This window comes from Molossus molossus, unplaced genomic scaffold, assembly GCF_014108415.1.
Source record: "Molossus molossus isolate mMolMol1 unplaced genomic scaffold, mMolMol1.p scaffold_m16_p_14, whole genome shotgun sequence".
Taxonomy (NCBI): Eukaryota; Metazoa; Chordata; class Mammalia; order Chiroptera; family Molossidae; genus Molossus; species Molossus molossus.
In genome coordinates, this window is record NW_023425349.1 from 84473512 (window position 1) to 84495247 (window position 21736).

A 21736-nucleotide genomic window follows, 5' to 3' on the forward strand; every position below is an offset into this window, starting at 1 on the left:
ACGGGCTGGATGCCATTACGTATTGGAGGCTTTCTGCTTCAGGAGTTAAGGCTGGGTCAATCAGAATACACTGCAGACCCAACTCACCTTGGTTGAGAAGGAGAAAAGAAGAACTTTATCTCTGTTTTTTCTGCAGTGATTTAAAAGCTGCTGAAGGACCTGGAAATGAACCACAGAACATCAGTGAACCAGTTCCAATTAAGACTACACTTTGCATCAATGTGCATGTCTCCTGAGATTTGTAAGGTGTGACTTTGAGTCCTAAGTTTTCAAATGACTGTCAGTGTCAGGAGAAGCATTTCGTGCTATCTGCAGGTGACTGTCCAGTTTTCCTTCTAAGGTTTTTGGGCCACCATCAGAGTGGTGTTTTGTTAAGAGCCTGAGCTGACCTGGGTCCTTCTCTGCCAGAGGATGCACAGGCTTAGTATAGGATATGTCTGACCCAATTTTGCATGTCAAGAATTTGTTCTTTTTCTGCCTATGTTTTCTTGTAAAAATCATAAACCCCATCAAATCCACTACTAGGTAAATCTTTTTAAACAATGCAGCTTTACTACTCTCCTCTCCAAAGAATGTAGTTTGAAATTTTCTCCTTTTGGTAGTACAGGCCATATCTACCATTGTATTACTAATAATGCAACAGCTTAAAAACAAAATCAGCCATCATACTGTAACTCTGGGCAAATGCAGAAACACAGAGGAATGAGGGGTGGCTCAGGCACAAGTGGGCCCAGGAAGTGGGTCCCTGTGAAGACAAGGAATCACAGGGACATGTGTCCTGCATTCTTGCTGCTGAGCATGTTTCTCTTACCTATCTGGTTTTCTTTGCCTATATTTCAAAGTACCTTGTGCCCTGTGTTTTCAGGGGTCTAAAATGATAAGATCTGCACCAAGTAAAGCAACTATAACACTGGGTTTTTTCTTTTAATCCTCACCCTAGGATACTTTTTTCCATTTTTTTATCTTCAGATAGAATGGGGGAAAGGGAGAGAGAGAGAAACATTGACGTGAGAGAGGCACATTGATCAGTTGCCTCACACATGATCCCAACCAGGACTAGGGACTAAATTGCAACCGAGGTACGTGCCCTTGACCAGAATTGAACCTGCAACTCTTTGGTCTGTGGGCTGATGCTCTGACCACTGAGCCAAAAAGGCCAGGGCAACACTGGGCTTTTTAAAAGTTGTCCTTGAGAACATTTCCCTGAGTGCACTAGGCCCTCAAAGAGCCTGCTTTTCAGCAAGAAAGATGTGTGCAATGTTTCACTTGGTTTCATATTTGATTTGTGCTAAGATGCAATGTTGTTCACTAAGAGTGAGGAAATGCACCCTGGCTGGTTTGGCTCAGCAGTTAGACATCGGCCGGTGGAACAAAGGGTCACGGGTTCAATTCCGGTCAAGGGCACATACCCCGGTTGCGGTTCGTCCCCGGCCCTTGTCGGAGTCATGCAGAAGGCAACTGGTCGATGTGTCTCTTTCACATCAATGTTTCTCCCCCTCTTTCCCTCTCTCCCTCCTACTCTATCTGAAGATAAATAGAAAAACATCCTCCGGTGAGGATTAAAAAAAAAAAGAGTGCCCTGGTCGGTTTTGCTCAATGGTTAGAGCGTCGGCCCATTGACCAATGGGTTATGGGTTCAATTCCAGTCAAGAGCATGTACCTCAGTTGCAATTCATCCCCGGCCCTGGCTGGGGTCGTGTGGGAGGCAGCCACTCAATGTGTCCCGTTCACGTCGATGTTTCTCTCTCTCTCTCTCTCTCTCTCTTCTCTCTCCCTCCCACTCTATCTGAACAAAAAAATGGAAAAATGTTCTCAGGTGAGAATTTTAAAAAAAGAAACAAAAGAAAAAAGAGTGAGGAAATGCAAAATTGTGTTTTTCTTTTATCTGTGTGATTCCTTAAATGTGTTTTTATTTTTTTAATTTAATTTTTTTCTTTATTGATTTTAGAGAGAGAGGAAGGGAGAGATAGAAACATCGATGAGAGAGAGCATTGACTGGCCGCCTCCTGCATGCCCCCACTGGTGATCAGGCCCACAACCTGGGCATGTGCCCTGACCGGAAATCGAACTGGTGACTTCTTGGTACATGGGTGATGCTCAACTACTGAGCCACACCAGCCGGGCCGTAAACATGCTTTTACTTTCATTCATTCATTCATTCATTCATTCATTTATTTATTTATTAATGTTACAGATGTTTCTCCTTTTCCCCCCACTGATTCCCCCCTTCCCCTCCCTCCCTACCCTGTCCCCAGCTTTGTTGTCCATGTCCATTGTTCATGCACACATGCATATAAGTTCTGTAGTTTATCTCTCCCCCACCACCCCCTCTTCTGGAGTCTGTCAGTCTGTACTCCACCTTCCACGTCTCTGGGACTACCCCATTCCTCAGACTGATAACATTATATTCCACAAATAAGTGAGATCATATGATACTTGTCTTTCTCTGTTTGGCTTGTTTCGCTTAGGATGACACTTTCCAGGTCCCTCCATGTAGTCTCAAAGGATAAGAGATCTTTCTTTCTTACAGCTGCGTAGCGCTCCATTGTATATATGTACCAAAGCTTTCTTATCCATTCATCTACTGATGGACACGTGGGCTGTTTCCAGATCTTAACTATTGTAAATAGTGCTGCTACAAACATGGGGGTACATATATTCTTTCTGATTGGTGTTTCAGGCTTCTTAGGGTATATTCCTAGAAGTGGGATCAGTGGGTCAAATGGAAGTTCAATTTTTAATTTTTTGAGGTAACACCATATTGTTTTCCATAGTGGCTGCACCAGTCTGCATTCCCACCAGCAGTGTACTGGAGTCCCCTTTTCTCCACACCCTCGCCAACACTTGTTGTTTGATGATTTGTTGATGGCGGCCATTCTGACAGGTGTGAGGTGATAAGGGGTTAATGTCCAATATATATAGAGTGCTCATACAACTCAACAAAAGGAAGACAAAGAACCCAATTTAAAAATGGGCAGAGGAACTAAATAGACACCTCTCCAAACAGGACATACAAATGGCTAAGAGACATATGAAAAAATGCTCAACATCACAAATCATCAGAGAGATGCAAATTAAATATGCTTTTAAAATATACTCTAAATGGCTTTTTTTTAAATCCCATATTACTCCTTTGGTCACGTGGCTCTCATGAATTTCAGTGTCCCGCAGTCTCCGCTCCCTGCAAGGCAGGGAGAAGACAGTCTGGAATTACAGCAGGACTCTTTCTGTTGCATGAGTGCAACACTGCATCATCATTTTTAATGGTATGAATTTTAACCATCTGTATATGTTTGCAAATATTAAGTCATTACATGTTTTCAAATGAGCATTTTTCATCCTAAATTTTATGTTTGCAAATATATTTTTAAATAAAAGTTCAAAACCAAGTTTTAGCACCTAAAAAAAGTACATTTTGTACATATAAACATCACTTGATAATTTCTTTAAAAGTATTTTTATATAACATAACCGCAGTCAGCTTTCCTAATTACCTTCATTTTTGGCAAGTTAAAGAGAAATAAAGTACTAGATATTACATGAAATATTATTCATCATCATATTATGAAAGATGAGGTAAAGTTCCAAAGACTTTTATATCATCTCATCTTGTTTTAATTTAAAAAGAAGCATTTAAGATTATGGGACCTATTTAAAAGGATTAATTTAATTTCTAAAATATACTTTCTTTATACCTACAATATGTTCAGAAACTAAATTACAGAGTAGCATTCCTTTTAGGAAGTATTAACATTTTCCCTAGACAGATGCAATAAAATGTGTTTCATTACTTCTAGATTCTAAAAGTCTTGCTATTTATTTTCTTAAAATAATCAGTCAGATATATACCTCTTCTCATTTTCTCCTCTCTGTTTCTCTATTTACAGTAAGCCCCGACTCTAGATTTGATTTTGGCCTCAAAATGTCAATAATCTTCTCCTACACACAGTGCTTTTAGGGAGGAAGCAAATGATCCAAAGCCTGTTGATAAGAATTTTACTATTGTTTTAAAAGCAGGTATTTCCACATCCGGTAATGACAGCTCGAGAACACTGTGGAAAAGCAACCCACAGAGGAAAGAAAAGGAATTTTCTGAACAGAGTCTAAGGTTTTTTAGAATTTTTCAATAAATACTTAAGTAATTTTATTTATTCAATTATAAACATTTAATTTTTTTTAGTATAAATATATTTATATTCAATATAACACTCTTAATATTTGAACAAGAGAAGACGACACTGTCCTAACTCTGACCTCTACCTTACAATCCATCAAAAAAAGCTATGAAGTTAAAATAAAAATCTACTCAGATAACTAAAATGTTGGGTAAAAATGTCACAGATCAGGTAAAATTATTATTATTATTATTTTTTTATCCTCACTCGAGGACATTTTTGTTGTTGTTGTTGTTCAGATAGAGTGGGAGGCAGAGAGAGAGAGAGAGAAACATTGATGTGAAAGGGACACCCAACCGGGGCCGGGGACAAACTGCAACCGAGATACGTGCCCTTAGCGGGAACTGAACTCGGGGCTCTCCAGACCGCAGGCCAATGCTGTAACCGCTGAGCCAAACTGGCCAGGGCTAAAATTATTTTAACACTTGGAAAACATATAAAATAGTTTTATTGACATTTAGGTTTATTATTTTAATAAAGTAAATGAATCTATATAAAGTATATGCATTTAATTTCACATAATACATTAACTTTTTTTTTTTCCAATCATCACCCGAGGACACTTTTGCATTCATCTTCAGACATAACAGGAGGGAGAGAGGGAGAGAAACATCGACGTGAAAGAGACACATCGAGTGGTTGCCACCCACACAACCCCAACCCGGGCCAGGGACAAAATGCAACCGAGGTACGTGCCCTTTGTGAGAACCAAACCTGGGTTTCTTTGGACTGCAGGCTGACACTCTAACCACTGAGCCAACAGCCATACTATATTAACTTTTTAAGTTAATACTTTATTTTTCAGAGCAAAGAATTGAGTAGAATATACAGAGAACTCCTATAGACTCCCTTTTCCACCCACTCCCATCCCTCCGCTACACAGCTTCACTTATTAACATCTTACACTAGGGTGGCGCACTTACAACAACTGATAAATGAACACTAAGAAATTATTATTAACTATAGTTCACATTAGGGTTCATTCATTGTGTAATACAATTCTATGGGTTTTGACAAAGGTATCCACAGTATGATACAGAATAGTTTCACTACCCTAAAATTTCCCCATGTTCCATCTATTCCCCACTTCCTGCAAACCTCTGGGAACCACTGATCATTTTACTCTCTCTATAGTTTGGTCTTTTCCAGAATGCCAGAGTTGGAATTATATAGTATGTAGCCTTCTCAGACTGGCTTCTTTCACTTAGCAACCTGCATTTAAGGTGCCTCCATGTCTTTTTGTAGCTTGAATGATCATGTCTTTCTATTGTTAAATAATATTCCATTGTCTGGACAACCCACAGGTTTGTCCCATTTATCTACTGAAGGACATTTACTACTTCCAAGTTTTGGCAATTGTGAATAAAGTTGCTATAAACATCTGTATGCAGGCTTTTGTGTTAACATAATTTTTTGACTCATTTAAATAAATACCAATGAGTGTGACTGCTGGATCTTATGGTAAGAGTATAATTACCTTTATTAGAAAATGAAAACTGTCTTCCAAAGTGGCTGTACCATTTTTCATTCTCTTTAGCAACAAATGAGTTTCTATTGCTCCATAAGCTTACTAGCATTTGGTGTTGTGACTATTCTGGGCTTAGCCATTCAAACAGATATATAGTGGTATCTCATTATTGTTTTAACTTGTAATTCCTGAATGATATATTAATGTTGAGCATCTTTTCATCTGCTAATTTGCCATCTGTATATTTTCTGTGTGAGGTATCTGCTCAGGTCTTTTGCTCATTTTTAAACTGAATTGTTTGTTTTATTATTGTTGAGTTTTAAGAGTTCTTTGTATATTTTAGATACAGGTCCCTTATTGTTTTGAAAATATTTTCTCCCTGTCTGTGGCTTGTCTAGTTCTCTTAAAGACATTAACATTTTAAATCAAGGATATATTGCACAGAAGTCCACTCTGATTGTTTGGGATAGTGTCATAACTATTGCATTTTCAGGTATTCTTGAATATCTTACAGTAAAAACAAAAACAAGTAATAAGAAAAATGAATGCTTTTAGACTGGAGGTCTTTATTAGGCTAGTTCAAAAAATAAAAAACAGACTCATTAACTAAATTAATAACTATAAACTAGCATCCTTTATTAGAAATTTCAGAAACGACAGTGTGTGTAGTCACCTTAGGCTGGAGTCTTAAAAATACAGACCCAGCCCTGGCCAGTTTGGCTCAGCAGTTAGAGCGTCGGCCTGCGGTCCTGAGAGACCCGGGTTCGGTTCCCGCTAAGGGCATGTACCTCGGTTGCAGTTTGTCCCCGGCCCTGGTTGGTCGTGCGGGTGGCAGCCACTCGATGTGTCCCTTCACATCGATGTTTCTCACTCTCTCTCCCTTCCTCTCTCTCCCTCCCATTCTATCTGTATAAAAAATGGAAAAATATCCTCGGGTGAGGATAAAAAAAAAAAAAAAAAAAAAATACAGACCCAAATGGTTTATTACTCCCTCATCCTTCACAGACCAGGGCAATCCATCTAAAAAAACAATCTTAAATTTGGGGATGTTTACAGCTAAGAAATCTTTGATCTAACTTTATTCAAATTAGTCAGGCATAGAGATTAACATGACGCTTGTATGATTACAGTAGCATTAAACTGGGTTTCCTAGTCTTTTTAGCCCACCCCTATTAGTAAGTGGCTTTGTGGCATTTTCCAAGGGAAAGAAAAATGAGGATTATTATTGGGGAAATAAATACAACTTGAGACCATCCCCCTGAATAGTAGTTGAGATCAACCAAGACCTTGACCCTTAAGAGAAAGAGTTAGAGTTCATGAGTGTAGCTTTGAGGCTATGAAGGGTCCAGTGGGCACTATGTCCACAAATAAACTGCACCTGCAGGCTAATCTATAACAAGAGAAATAGAACTAGTATCTTTTATCACATGAATTAAAGAGGTACATGCAACTTGGAGTTCTTAACCCACAGGCAATAATTCCATAGTAAGCCTATAGGTTTTCAATCACTAAATCACTACATGATGTTGCTAATCAAATGATGAAACACGGCCTTAAAAATATAACTCTAGCTTGTTACTAGTAGTTTCTGATTTATTGGTGCTCTCTCACAAAAGAAGTAAATTACATGCTTCCTTCACATATAAAGACACCTAGCCTCCAGCAACAATTTATGCTTGCTTTTATCCCTTTAAAATTTTGAATAAAATATAAATACAATAATTAACCTAATCGAACACTATTATTTCTATATAACGCTAACAGTATATTTAAAATCATATATCTAAAGGATATATAAGAATATAAAGTGCACAGTTATAAAATTTCATTTAATTTCAATAGTGGTAACTTTTTAGGAAAGAGCCCACTGAATAAAATTTAAATAAATAGCAACAGATAATACAGTTTTCAGTGGAGGCCATGATGTTTGGAAATATTTTATTGGCTTAAGTTATGGGATAATTAGTACTCAGCTCTAAATTAGTGGGTATATATATATATATATATGTAGTTGTTGTTAATCCTCACCTGAGGACATTTTTCCATTGATTTTTTAGAGAGAGTGGAAGGAAGGGAGGGAGGAAGGGAGGGGAAAAGAGAGAGAGAGAGAGACAAACATTGATGTGAGAGAGATACATCGACTAGTTGCCTCCTACACAACCCTGACCAGGGCCGGAAAGCAAACCTGCAACCTAAGTATATGCCATTGCCCTTGACTGGGAATCGAATCCGCAACTCTTCAGTCTGTAGGCCAATGTTCTAACTACTGAGCCAAAATGGCCAGGGTGATATTTTTTCATTTAAAATAATTAAATACAAGTTAATAAAATGGATGACAAAAATAGATTTATTATTGTTAGAAAATATGATTCAATTTGAAATATGTTATGATAAATAATCATAGAATATTCTTCACCAGACTAAATATATTTTTTAAAGGGTTGTTTTTTTTTTAATTGATTTTGAGAGAGAGGAAGGGAGAGGGAGAGGGAGGGAGAGGGAGAGGGAGAGAGGAAGAGAGAGGGAGGGAGGGAGGGAGGGAGGGAGGGAGGGAGGGAGGGAGGGAGAGAAACATCAATGTGAGAGCAAAACACCAATCAGCTGCCTCCTGCATGTCCAAAACCCAGGCATATGCCCTGACCAGGAATTAAACTGGCAACCTTTTGGTGCACAAAATGATGCCCAACCAACCGAGCCACACAGGCCAGGGCAAACATATGTATTTCAAAAATACATAATTCTAAACAAAGTGGGTATAGAAGAAATATACATACCTCAACATAATAAAGCCCATATATAAGAATCCCACAGTTAACATGCTTCCTGGTGAAAAACTGAAAGCTTGTCCTCTAAAATCAGGAACAAGATAAGAATGTCCACTCTTGTCAATTTTATTCAACATAATACTGAAAGTCCTAACCAGAGCAATTAGGAAAAAAACAGAAAGAAAAGAATAAAGAATAAAAGGCATCCAAATTAGAAAAAGTAAAAGTGCTTCTATTTGTAGATTATATATAATATATAGAAAAACCTTGAAGACTCCACAAAAAGAACAGAAACTAAAACTGTTAGAATAAACAAATTCAGTATATAGGGTGGTCAAAAGTAGGTTTACAGTTCATATGGAAATAACAAAATAATGAATAAATAATAATACAAGAATAAACTCTGTGTTTTGCATACTCACAAGTGTAAACCTACTCTTGCCCCACCCGGTAGTTTCAGGATACAAAGTCAATATACGAAAATCAGTTGCATTTCCATACACTAATTAGGAACTATCAGGAAAAGAAATTAAGAAAATAACCCCATTAACCCCACTCACAACTGCATCAAAAATAATAAAATACCTAGGAACAAATTTAACCAAGGAGATGAAAGACCTATACACTGAAAACTTTAAGACACTGATGAAAGAAATTGAAGAAGACACAAATGGAAAGATATTATGTGCTCATGAATTAAATTAATATTGAGAAAATATACATACTACCTAAAGCTATTAGATTCAGTAAAATCCCTATCAAAATTCCAATGAAATTTTTCACAGAAATAAAATAATGCTAAAATTTGAATGCAACCACAGAAGACCCTAAATAGCCACAGCAATCTTGAGAAAGAAGGCCAATGCTGAAGTCATCATACTTTCTGATTTCAAACTATATTACAAAGCAATAATAATCAAAACAGTATGATATGGACCTAAAAACAAACACATAAGTCAATGGAACAGAATAGAGGGTCAGATATGAAACCATATATATGGTCAATTATTTACAACAAGGGAGGCAAGAATTTACAATGAAGAAAGGACAGTCTCTGCAGTAAATAGTGTTAGGAAAACTAGACAGCCACCTGCAAAAGAGTGAAACTGATCTCAAAAAGATATCAGCACCCCTATGTTCTCTGCAGCATTATTGACAATAGCCAAGACAAGGAAACAATGTTTCTGTCAATGGATGAATGAATAAAGATGTGATATATAAAATGCAATATTATTCAGCCATAAGAAAAAAGAAAATCCTGCCGTTTGGGAGAACATGAATAGACCTTGAGGGAATTATGTGAAGTGAAATAAGTCAGACAAAGACAAATACTGTGTGATCTCACTTATATGTGGAATCGTAAAACAAAACAAAACACCAGACTCATATGTACAAAGAACAGAGTAGTGGTTGTCAGAGGCAGAAGGTGGGGACCAGGTGAAATGGGTGAAGGTAGTCAAAAGATACAAGCTTCCATAAGATAAATAAGTCCTGGGGATATATTGTATAGCACGGTGCTTGTAGTTAACAATACTATATTGTACATTTAAAAGGGAATAGATTTTAAAAATTCTTATCACAAGAAAAAAATTTTAAAATTGTAACTATGTGAGGTAGTAGACTTATTGTGGTGTGGTAATCATTTCAAAAAATTTGTATGTATCAAATCATTATGTTGCATACCTAATGTTCTATGTCAATTATATCTCCATAAAAAAATACAGATATATATATATATACCCACAATGTTCTAAGGTAATCTTCCCAGTTTACATTTTATACCATTGAATTTAGAGGTCCAGTCAAACTAAACTATGGTGAACTCATGTAAATTAACTGCTAGAAATATTTCCAGGACTTCAACAACAACAACAACAAAAGCCTACTTTGAATTACTTCTTTTTTATTTTTTTGCCAAAAGAAATAACTTACTTTTTGTTAATTAAAACAAAGTTGGAAATTGTTCTGTAGAAATCTTTGAATTCATAAAGATTCTCAATAGTTATTAAGGGGTTAAATAATTGAATTCTGTTACCAGGAGGCTATAAACTCAGTATTTCAAGAGGCCTGGATCATGGCTGGAAAACTCAGCCTTCCTCTTCAGACGACTCCCTCAGTAATTCATCCCCAAGAGTACACCTACAGGCTAGTTTCCCAGTGTACAATAAATGCTCCCTTACACAGGTGAGATATAGCAACCTTGCAATCTAAGCTGGCATGAAAGAAAATTCAGTCTAGACACAGGAGCCTTGAAAACTCTTAGAGTTCTCATAGAGAATTCAGAGAACTCTTCAAGAAGTTCCTTTCTCTAATTTTGAGCTCCTAACCTATCCTCATCCTCCCATCTGGCATTAGCATTCATTTATCTGATAGATTACTTCCTTAACAATGTGAAGACAAATTATTATACATGTGGCAACAGCATCCATTTTTAAGAGGATATGAACCCAATCCAACAGGAAAGTTTGAAGTATATTTGATGTAACCACTTCTAACTGAGAACCCACCAGATGCAGGTTCCTAGTGAGCTAGTGAATGCAGACACAACCAGACCATTTTTCTTGGGCCACTGTCTCTTCTGAATGATTGGGCATCTGTTCTTATTAGCTGATGTCCCTGTTGTACATTTGTAAATATTTTGCATATCATCCTTGTGTGTATGCAAACTGAAAGGGTAGCACTTACTTTCATTTTTCCACTGTATTTTGGGTCAGAAAGTGTTTCAAAGGCTGCATCTTTGCTTTTCTGCACAAAATCTGGGAATCTGGAAAATACCTGGTCACATATCCTTCTGATGAGTGTTTCCTTAAAAGGAAGAAGTAGATGAAAAAATATATATCAAATTAACATATTTAAACCTGTATAAATTGAAAATTTTTAAAGAGTTATTTTAACCTAAGTTTAAATTTTCTCACTTTGATTAAAAACTTAAGTGCATATATTTCTTTGACATGTAAATTAAAAAATGAACAAATCAGTTTCCTCTTAAATTTAATACAAAAATAACATAAAGCTATTTGGTTAAAAAATTTCATACCAAATATAATACATTTATACCAGATAGCATCACAAAGACATTTAAAACACAACCCGAACCTGCTGTTTGGAGGTGCTAGCAGGCTGCAGTAGCGAGACGTGGTTAGCCACCTTCTGAAGCACGGCAAGGTAACTGAAATACAAGGTTTTCACTGTCTCACCATGTGAATTGGTCTGCAACCGTAGAAATACAGAAAATAAAAATAAGCATGACTATGTAACTACTTGCATCACAAAATATATGTATATCAGTTACAATAGTATTTATTATTGGGTTACTATTGGCACAATACATTTTGAGAAAATGATGGTCAACTGTTTATAAAAAAAAAATGTATGAATCACTAATGTGGAATCCTGCTTTTTGGAGAACCATAATATAGTGATGTTTTTAACAAAAGAGGGGAGCATGTCCTCATTCCAGAAAGTATTCCTCCTCCTGACACAGACATACAAATGCTGCCGTAAGCAGTTCCTGGCAGTGTTGCATAGAGGTGAAAAGGGGGCAGAAAATATAGACAGAAAGTAAAAAGTACTTGTTCCTAAATAAAAATAAGTTACTTTCTATATTATAAACAGTTTCTATTAAAATACTATATCTCACATCAGAATAATGTTTTAAGCCTGTGATGAAAGAGTAAGTTTACTATTAGTGGATAATGAATGCAACTTCCTAAAAATGAAATGAAATTTCAAGACGAAAGTAGGATATTCCCCAATAAAAGCTGAGATAGAGGATATCAAATAGGAGCTACTTTCAAAAAAATATTGTGTTGAAATATATTTGAATATTGTATTTTGCTGTGATTACTACTTGATACTGTATAGTATTTTTTGAAACAATCCCTTTTTACTAACTTATGACTTCTAAAGTAAGGAACTGTCTGAGGAAAACTGCTACTTACATTAGAGTACGATGTAATCAAAATAAGATAGTAAAGATATGAAACTGAAGTACTTGCCTTATAACAACAGTTTCTCCTTTTCCGACCACTGCCACAGGTACAAGGCTTAGAAGATTGAAGTATCAAAGTCACATCTTCTGTTTCTAATACTGTTTGATAAACAGCTTTCTGAAAATCTGTCAGAGAACAGTACACCATCTGCCACGAAAAACACAAGGTAAGTATTAGTATTTTTTCTATAGCAATAATAATCACAATGCACATCAAATTTCATATATTGCAATAGTGAAAACTGCACATAAACGAAGTTATTTTTCTTCTAGATACATGATTATGACAATTTCTCCCAATTCTCCTATATTCTTTGCCAGCACCCTACCCTAAATTATACAAATTATAACTTTATGTTCAAATAAATTTCCAAGTGTTTTTTAATTTAAAAAAATCAAAATTTGAAAAAAACTAACTTGTGAGACTTCCTTATATAGGGTGGGGCAAAAGTAGGTTTAGTGTTTATTCTTATTATTTATTAATTATTGTATTATTTTCCTTATGAACAACTGTAAGCCTACTTTTGCCCCACCCTGTATAGTTCTCAACATTGTGAGTGTTTTCAGGGTTCCACATTATTAGTCTATCATGCAAATAAATGATTAAAATTTAGGTCAATAAAAAAACTAGGTAAGAAACAATGGATAATTTTAGAACAATGTATGAATTATGATTACCAAATTATTTGGAAAAGAAAAATATCAAAAGCTTTTTATTACTGAAAACAAGCTAAAGTATTTGTATTTAATATCTTCCTATAAATTCCTAATATAGTAATAATAAGAGTTAAGTAAATACCCATAAAAGCAACTGTAACTTGTTATTTTGTGCCCAAATTCAAAAGGAGAAAAAAATATGATAAAATAATGCCATAAATTATGGGGGATACAATTTACCTTACATTTCCAGTAGCACTGGAAATTGGTAAAATTCTTCTAGCTACAGCTGTATGTAACTAGGGTCATAAAACTAAACACACCCATAACAGGACTTTGAGCAATGTGAACAAGAGGAAAAAGCCATTTATTTATATGTGTATATCACTACAACAGAATATCACTGTCAAAAAAATGTGCATCCAAGCAAATATAGGGATGTCCATATAAAACAGTGCTAGATTAAAAAAAACTGTACATAAAATATTAGCTATATCTTGATTCTACTTGAACACAAAAGTAAATATAAGAATAAAAAGAGACTCTAGAAGACGGGTCAATGATTAAGGTATGGAGGGAATTTTGAGTTATTATTATTTTCCCCCCAGCTTTATGAGATATAGTTGGCATATAACACTGTGTAATTTTAAGGTGTACAATGTAATAATTTCATACATATTAATATTACAAAATTATTACTGTAACAATAAGGTTAGTTAACACATCCATGACTTCACATAATGACATTTTAAATTTTTTGTGATGAGAACATTTAAAATCTATTCTCTTAGAAACTTTCAAGTATAAACTATTAAACTATTAACAATAGTAACAATAGTCACTATGTTATGCATTCAATGCCCAGAACTTATTCATCTTTTGGAAGTCTGTACCCTTTGACTGCCATCTCTCCATTCCCCTGCCCCTTACCCCTGGCAACCATCATTCTACTCTGTTTCTATTCCTGTGGCTTTTTAAAATAAATATTCTACATGTAAGTGATATCACAGAAGATTTTCTTTGAATTATTTCACTTAGCATAATGCTTTCAAGGTCCATCCATGTTTTCACAAATGACAGATTTCCTTATTTTTATGGCTGAATACTATTCCATTACATATCTCTATCTACATATCACAAACTCTCTATCCATTCATCTGTCAACAGACACTTAGGTTGTTTCCATATCTTCACTACAATGAATACTGCAGCAATGAACATGGGAGTTCAGATATCTCTCTGAGAGTACTTTAATTTCCTTTGTATATACCCAGGAGGGGGACTGCTGGACCATATGGCAGCTCTAGTTTTAATATTTGGGATAAATGCCATACTATTTTCCATAGTAGCTCCACCAATTTACATTCCCACAAACAGTGTACCCAGGGTTCCCTTTTCTTCGTATCATCACCAACACTTGTTATCACTTATCTTTTTGATAACTGCCTTTCTAACAGGCATGAGATAAAGTTGAATTGTGGTTTGCTTTGCATTTCCCTGATGATTAGTGATCTTACACATCTTTTCATGTACCTGTTAGCGATCTGTATGTCTTCTTTGGAAAAATGTCTATTCAGATCAGATCACTGTTCAATTAGATTATTATTATTGCAATTGAGTTGTTCAAACATTTGGATATTAACCTCTTATCAGATAAATGGTTTGCAAATATTTTCTCTCATTCTATAGGTTGCCTCTTCATTCTTATTGTTTCTTTTGCTGTACAGATGGTTTTTACTTTGATAGTTTCACTTGTTTATTTTTGCTTTTGTTGTGTGTGCTTTGGTGTCATATCCAAACATCACCTCCGAGACCAATGTCAAAGAACTCTTTTCATATGTTTTCTTCTAGAAGTTATATGGTTTCAGGACTTATATTTAAGTTTTTAATCCATTTCAAGTTAACTTTTTGTGAGTGGTGTAAAATAGGAGTCTAATTTCATTCTATCATATGTGAATTTCCAATTTTCCCAGCATCATTTATTAAAAGAATACCTCTTCTCCATTACATATTCTTGGTTCCCTTGTCAAACATTAGTTGACTGTATATGCATGGGTTTATTTCTGGGCTCTGTATTCTATTCCATTGGTCTATGTTTTCATTTTTATGCCAGTACCACACTGTTTCAATTACTGTAGCTTTGTAGTTTGAAATCATTTTAACAATATAAATGCTTTCAATCTACAAACATGAGATATATTTCCATTTATTTGCGTCTCCTTCAATTTCTTTCATCAATTTCTTATAGTTTTTAGTGTACAGGTCTTTCACCTCCTTGGTTAAATTTATTCCTAGGTATTTTATTGTTGAGTTGGTATTATTAAAACATGTAGTAACATTTGCTGAACACTTCTTACATGTCACACATTTTAGAGCAACCATATATGTCAGGCACTGTTATCATCATTCCCACGTATCATCAGTCACCAAGGTTTGAGAGACTTAGCAAACTGCTCAAAGTCATAAAACTCCTAAGTTGGGGAGTGAGAATTCGAACCTGTAATATTTCTGAGCCCAATCTCTAAACTTTTGTGCAACTTTCTTTTCAAATTTTTCGGTTTGTTGTTCCTACTAGATAGACAACTAAATAATACACATTAAATTGCACAAAACATTTTTAAAAGTTGGAGGTTCATGAAGTTTTCCGATTAAATAATATTTGCTTTAGATCAAAAAATCAAATGTTATATCAATTTCCCCAATTATATCAATTGCAGATCAGTATCATATTTTCTTTTGAAATCTATCTTTTTAAAGTAATATTCAATAGGATAAGATTGGGGGGTATTTGATAGGATTGCACTTATTTGGGACATTAGTTAGATTTAGTTCATTGTAATTTATAGAACCTTTATTCCATTGCCTGAGCTAGAAGAACCACATAATTAAAAACTGTAAAAGAGAAATATTATATTTTAAAAATTCCTCCTAAATTCAACTCCTCAACTTTTCTTAAACAATTAATACAATTTAATTGTACTTTTCCTACAAAGTTGTAAAATTAGGTTAGTTGTGTCACTGAAAATAGCATTCTATAAGAAACAAATCTATAATAACAAACTTTGGTTCAGTAGCTAGAGATAAGGTACAAACAAATATATTGAATTGTAGATAGTAGGCAATGTAGGAATTACAAAATATGAACAGAAAACACACAGAGAGAAGCATTTCTTTCTTCGTTGAGGAAAACTTACATAAAAAGCATTTTTGTTCTAAAATAAGAGAAATGAGTTTAATGAATACTAACAATACACCTGTTAGCTGACAGGTTAGTAAAGTTAGTAAGGAAAAAATAATTGGGCTCAATTAATGTTTCCTGAAATTCTGCATAATGTGATTTTTTTTTCATACTGAGTAAAAGGCAAAAACTGTATTTAAAAGACATCACAAGCCCTGGCCAGTTTGGCTCAGCGGTTAGAGCGTCGGCCTGCGGTCAGGAGAGACCCGGGTTCGGTTCCCGCTAAGGGCACGTACTTCGGTTGCAGTTTGTCCCCGGCCCTGGTTGGTCGTGCGGGTGGCAGCCACTCGATGTGTCCCTTCACGTCGATGTTTCTCTCTCTCTCTCTCCCTTCCCCTCTCTCCCTCCCACTCTACCTGTACAAAAAATGGAAAAATATCCTCGGGTGAGGATAAAAAAAAAAAAAGACATCACAAGAGATAGATTTCCTCTTTAAAATATTTTTTTCAGAAAAAAATAAAACACAATTAGAAATTAATAATGTATACAAATGCGGTTCTCACCCGGTCTTCCTTCTTAGGTAACTGATCCTTGATGAGGGTCTTCGTGCGCCTGAGAAACCACCCCGACATCTTTCTCGCAAGCCTCTGCATGGCCTTCCGGCCAGTAGCCAGTTCTCTTTTTGTTGCCGTGTGTCTCTGACCATGTTCTACCGGGTCAGAAAACTGCTTCTTGAAGTGGGACCTGCTACCTAAAAGTCCTGGCACAGCCCTTCATAAAGGCAATAAGAAAAATATTAGGGCTTTATTAAATTATCGGAAAGGAAAAACATTGGCTTCTTTTTGCTTCTAAGAAATAGACTAAGTCACTTGTTTGTAAATGACAGCAAAAGCAAGTAAACGTAACCTTCTTTCTTTATGACAGTTTTTCAGTAAATAACTATCAGATGATGATAAAATTGGTAACTTGGTTCAGATATTTACTTCAGGGACCAAAAATAGGTTTTCATGGGACCCTCTATGCTGTATACTCTGTTTGGCATCAAACACTTTTGTAAACAGACAAATGACTGTGTGTGTGTTTCCCCCCAGAAACTAATAATTAGTAAACAAGGTAATATTAAGTCAAAGGCGTGTTAAGTAATCTTCCAGAGAGAAAGCGCTCCCTCACCAGTCCATGACACACCACAGCTCGTCCATGCTGTTCTGCAGAACGGTTCCGGTGAGGCCGATGCGGACGCGGCACTCCAGAGCTTTCAGGGCTCCCGTCACTCTGGCCTTGGGATTCTTGATCCTGTGCGCTTCGTCCACGACGACAGCTGACCACTCCAAACTGGTAAGTGACCAGAAAAGGGGCGGGTTCTTAGCCTGTCATTTTTAGAAAGCAGCTTTCTCTATCGAATTTTTGGAGTTGTTTCCCGTCTTTATTTTGATGATTTCATAGCAATCTCACCTAGTTAGTTAAATGGTCACAGGTTTGGACAACCCGTGAAAACAAAATGTATATGGAGACAAAAGGGTACAGAGATTCTGTGTGATGATGGTGGAATAAAAAAACTAATTTAAACATCACTAAAATGACAAAATAAATTAAAGAAATAAACAAGAGAAATATATATAAAATATGGGAGGCAATACTTGCGATGTTAAATCTGAATGTAAAAATCAATATAAACTCATGATTTTAAAATTGCATTACATAGCTCTATCTGCTAAAAAGGTCCAGAACCGATTGCGACCCCAGTAGCAATGAGCACCCTCAGCAGTCCATCCACTGACAGCCCTGTGGAAAAACAGTTGATTTCAAGTGTGCAGCAGGAGAAATACTGAAGAGCCAGAAAGCACAGGTGCCCAGAGACAAATGCGGACATGTCCGAAAGACACAGGAAATTTAAGTACAACTGAGAATGACTATGACTGAGTATAAAACTCTGAATAAGTAAAAACCCAGGAAGTTCTATGAAAGAAAAATAATTTAGACTCTTAACTCTGAGGGGAAGCAGTTTTGCCACCAAAGTATGCCTTTAGAATATGGACTTTAAACTGGTTATTAAGAAAGGAAATACTCAGAAAGAACCTTTGACCCTTCCCTTGCCTGCCTACAGGAATTCATACAGAAAAACCTGCTTCAGGAAGGGGACCTCAGCATATTCCCCTTAGCTTAACAACCTTAGCACACCTGAATCAAGTGTGACAAACGGTGGACCCAACAAAACTCTGTTCACCAAATTCCTCTGTGTCCCCTTGTTTCTGGGTGGCCCCGACAAGATATGTTTACCACTTGTTTGCTATTTCCTGTCCACCTGTAAATTGCCTACTTTCCCTTCGAAATCTCAGACCTCACCCCTCCTTCTCCTTTGTGCAAAATGGCATATAAACCTCAAATGCCCGGTGTGTCTTCAGGTCTCATATCTGTGGCACCCCCAAATGTACATCCACAATAAATGTTGGACATTTTCTCTTATTAATCTGTCTCATAGCAATTTGATTTTTAGTCCTGGTAGAACTTAGACGGTGGGAGGGAAGGTATTTTTGCACCCCTACATCTCACACCATACACAAAAATTATCTCAAAATAGATCACAGAATGAAATATAAGAGCTAAAACTATTAAATGTAAGAAAAAATTCATGACTCTGAGTTGGGCATACATTTCTTAGATATGACACCAAAAAATTTTGATAAGTTGGACTTCATCAAAGTAAAAACTTTTGCTCTTGGTCTTAAAAACATCAGTAAGAAAATTACAAGCCATACTACAGGGGGGGAGAAAATAGTTGCAAATCATAAACTGGTAAAGAAGCTGGTGTGGCCCAGTGGTTAGAGTGTCGGCCTGTGGACTGAAGAGTTGTGGGTTTGATTCCCAGTCAAGGGCACGTACCTCAGTTGCAGGTTCGATCCCTGGCCCTGGTTGGGGTTGTCTGGGGGCAACCAATCAATGTGTCTCTCTCACATGGATGTTTTTCTTTCTTTCTCTCTCTCTCCACCCTCCAACGCCCACTCTAGCTGAAAAAAAATCAATGGAAAACATCCTTGGGTGAGGATTCGTAAAAAAAACAAAACTATTATAATTTAACAAAAGCCAAAACAATCCATTTTAAAAGCTGGGTAACGATTTTAATAGGTATTCCACCAACAAATATATACAAATGGCAAATAAGCACATGAAAAGCTCTCAACATCATTGGTCATTAGGGAAAAGCAAATTGAAACCATAAGATACCACTACAAACCCATTAGAATGGCTATAATAAAAAAAAAGAATGACAATATCAATCTTTTGTTGACAAGGATACAGGGAAACTGGAACATTGGGTCTCAATATGTATATGTATTTTTGCTACTCTACATTCTCAACAGACTCACCCAATTAAAATCATTCATGAAAATGACTGCCTTAGTCTTGAGGTACCATATGGACAAAAGGTTGCAGATGAGATTTAGAATAAGTCTTACCTTTCTTTAACAGACACTATTTGCAGAAGAAATAGGAGAAATTGAGTAAGAAATTGAAAAATCTAATGCAGCTTTTTCTTTCTTTTTAAAAATATGTTTTATTGATTTTTAGACAGAGAAGAAGGAGGGGAGAGAGAGAGAGAGAGAGAAACATCAGTAGGCCACCTCCTGCATGCCCCCTAACTGGGCATTGAGCCTGAAACCCTGGCAGGCGCCCTGACCAGGAATCAAACTGGTGACCTCTTGGTGCATGGAACGATGCTCAATCCAGTGAACACCAGTGGCTGGGTGCTTTTCCCTTCTTGAAAAATAAGTTAATTATTATTGACTGCCAATATCAATAATACTGACATGAAATTAAATCATGCTAAAGAATATTTAGAGCTTTTAAAAAATTACAATATAAAGGGATAAATACAACTGAGGTAAGCAAAACAGTAATGCAATCATTCCCATAAGTGCCATTACCTGTTCAGTTCATCCAGACATAAGCGTAGTGTGTCGTAAGTTGTTAGAGCGATTTCACATTTCCTCTGCTTTACTCGAATCAGTTCATTGTCTTTTTTGTTACCATGTAAAACAGTGACTCTGAAATAGCCCCAGGTATCCAACTCATCCTTCCAGTTGTAGAGGACAGAAAGAGGAGCAACTATTAAGAACATCTAAAATAAGAAGAAAATTTCTGATGTATTTTCTAAAAATTAAAAAGAGCCCCAAAGTGAAATACAGAATATCAACAGCCTTATTCTTTGACTCTTGACACTGCAGTTAATAATAATAAATACAACTGAGAAACTGGATATATTTGGAGGTAGAACATTAAAAAAAAAAGTTTACTATTTACTTAGCTTTCTATTAAGACAAAATAGATACTTAACCTTGTCCAAAGAAAAAGGTATTTTTTATCCCCCCCCCCAAAAAAAAAGGGAATAGAAAGACAAAAGAGAAATAATTTTAAAAAATAGAGAAACGATATAATCAAGATCCCAATAACTTCAAGGGCCAAGCAGATAATATAAGTATGCAAAGCAGTCCAGGTATTTTTCTTGAAATATATGGTCTCCTGCAGCTGTTTCCTTTTCAATCCCCTAATCCATTTCCTCTCCTCCTCTCTCAGATACTGTCAGCTGAAGACCTGGGAAATTCACTGGAAAATCAAAGCAATTAGAAGAAAACCTTGGAACTTCCAGTCAAGCTGGCAGAACAGGTAGATATTATGCTCACCTCCTCCCGTGACCATATCAAAATTACAACTAAACTACAGAAAACCACCATCAAGAACTGCCTAAATGAAATCCTATAACTAAGGATATGCCAAAGAAACCATGTTGTGACTAGCAGGAAGGGCAGAGATGCTGAATGGGTTGGTCCCACACCCACGTGCACTTGTTAAAAATCAGGAGGAATATCTGGGTTGAGGAGGTCCCCACTGGGGAGCAAGGGGTCCTAGCTCCACACCAGTCTCCCTAGTCCAGGGTTCCAGTTCCAGGAAGAGAAGTCCCCATAACTTCTGGCTGTGACAACCAGTGAAGACTACGGCTGAGTGAGACAGAGGGCGGCTGGCGTCTCAGGCAGTCCTCTTAAAGGGCCTGCACACAAACTTATTGCTGATGGACTCACTCACTCTGTGCTCCAGTGCTGGGGCAGCAGCTTGAAAAGTGCAAGGAACATATGGGGAGGGACTGTATTGTCTGGCTTCAGGTTGTGAGTTGGAGAAGCAGCTTTCTCCCTGACAGAAGTGCTGGCAGAGGCCATTGTTACTTTGTTGAACACTCTACCCACCCAACCACATAAGAGTCTCCATCAACCTAGCTAATACCATTCATCCCATACTAATCATTCCCTGAGATTGTCCCACACAACTTCTGGGCCTACCCAAGCTGATTCCAGTGGCTTTTCCATACAAATGTCTTTTCTTGGCTCATGCTGCAGACTTTCCTAAAGTCTCTCAAAAGTTCACAAAACCCAGACAAGCTGCACCTAGCCTCGATGTGCAGAGTACCTCTTGCTAAGCAGCCCCAAGCAGCAGTCAGCCTCAGTTCACTGC

General features: G+C 36.5%; 1 protein-coding gene across 1 annotated transcript in view; it reads right to left on the reverse strand.

Moving 5' to 3' along the window:
* The window catches only part of ERCC6L2 (ERCC excision repair 6 like 2), a 145612-nt gene that overhangs the window by 83046 nt on the left and 40830 nt on the right, over positions 1-21736 (reverse strand). The window contains exons 4-10 of the mRNA XM_036260814.1: positions 20158-20351; positions 17405-17566; positions 16798-17005; positions 12407-12547; positions 11505-11618; positions 11094-11213; positions 88-159 (exon numbers count right to left, since the gene is read on the reverse strand). Coding sequence (XP_036116707.1) covers positions 88-159; positions 11094-11213; positions 11505-11618; positions 12407-12547; positions 16798-17005; positions 17405-17566; positions 20158-20351 — 1011 coding nt within the window. The remainder of the gene's footprint in view (positions 1-87; positions 160-11093; positions 11214-11504; positions 11619-12406; positions 12548-16797; positions 17006-17404; positions 17567-20157; positions 20352-21736) is intronic.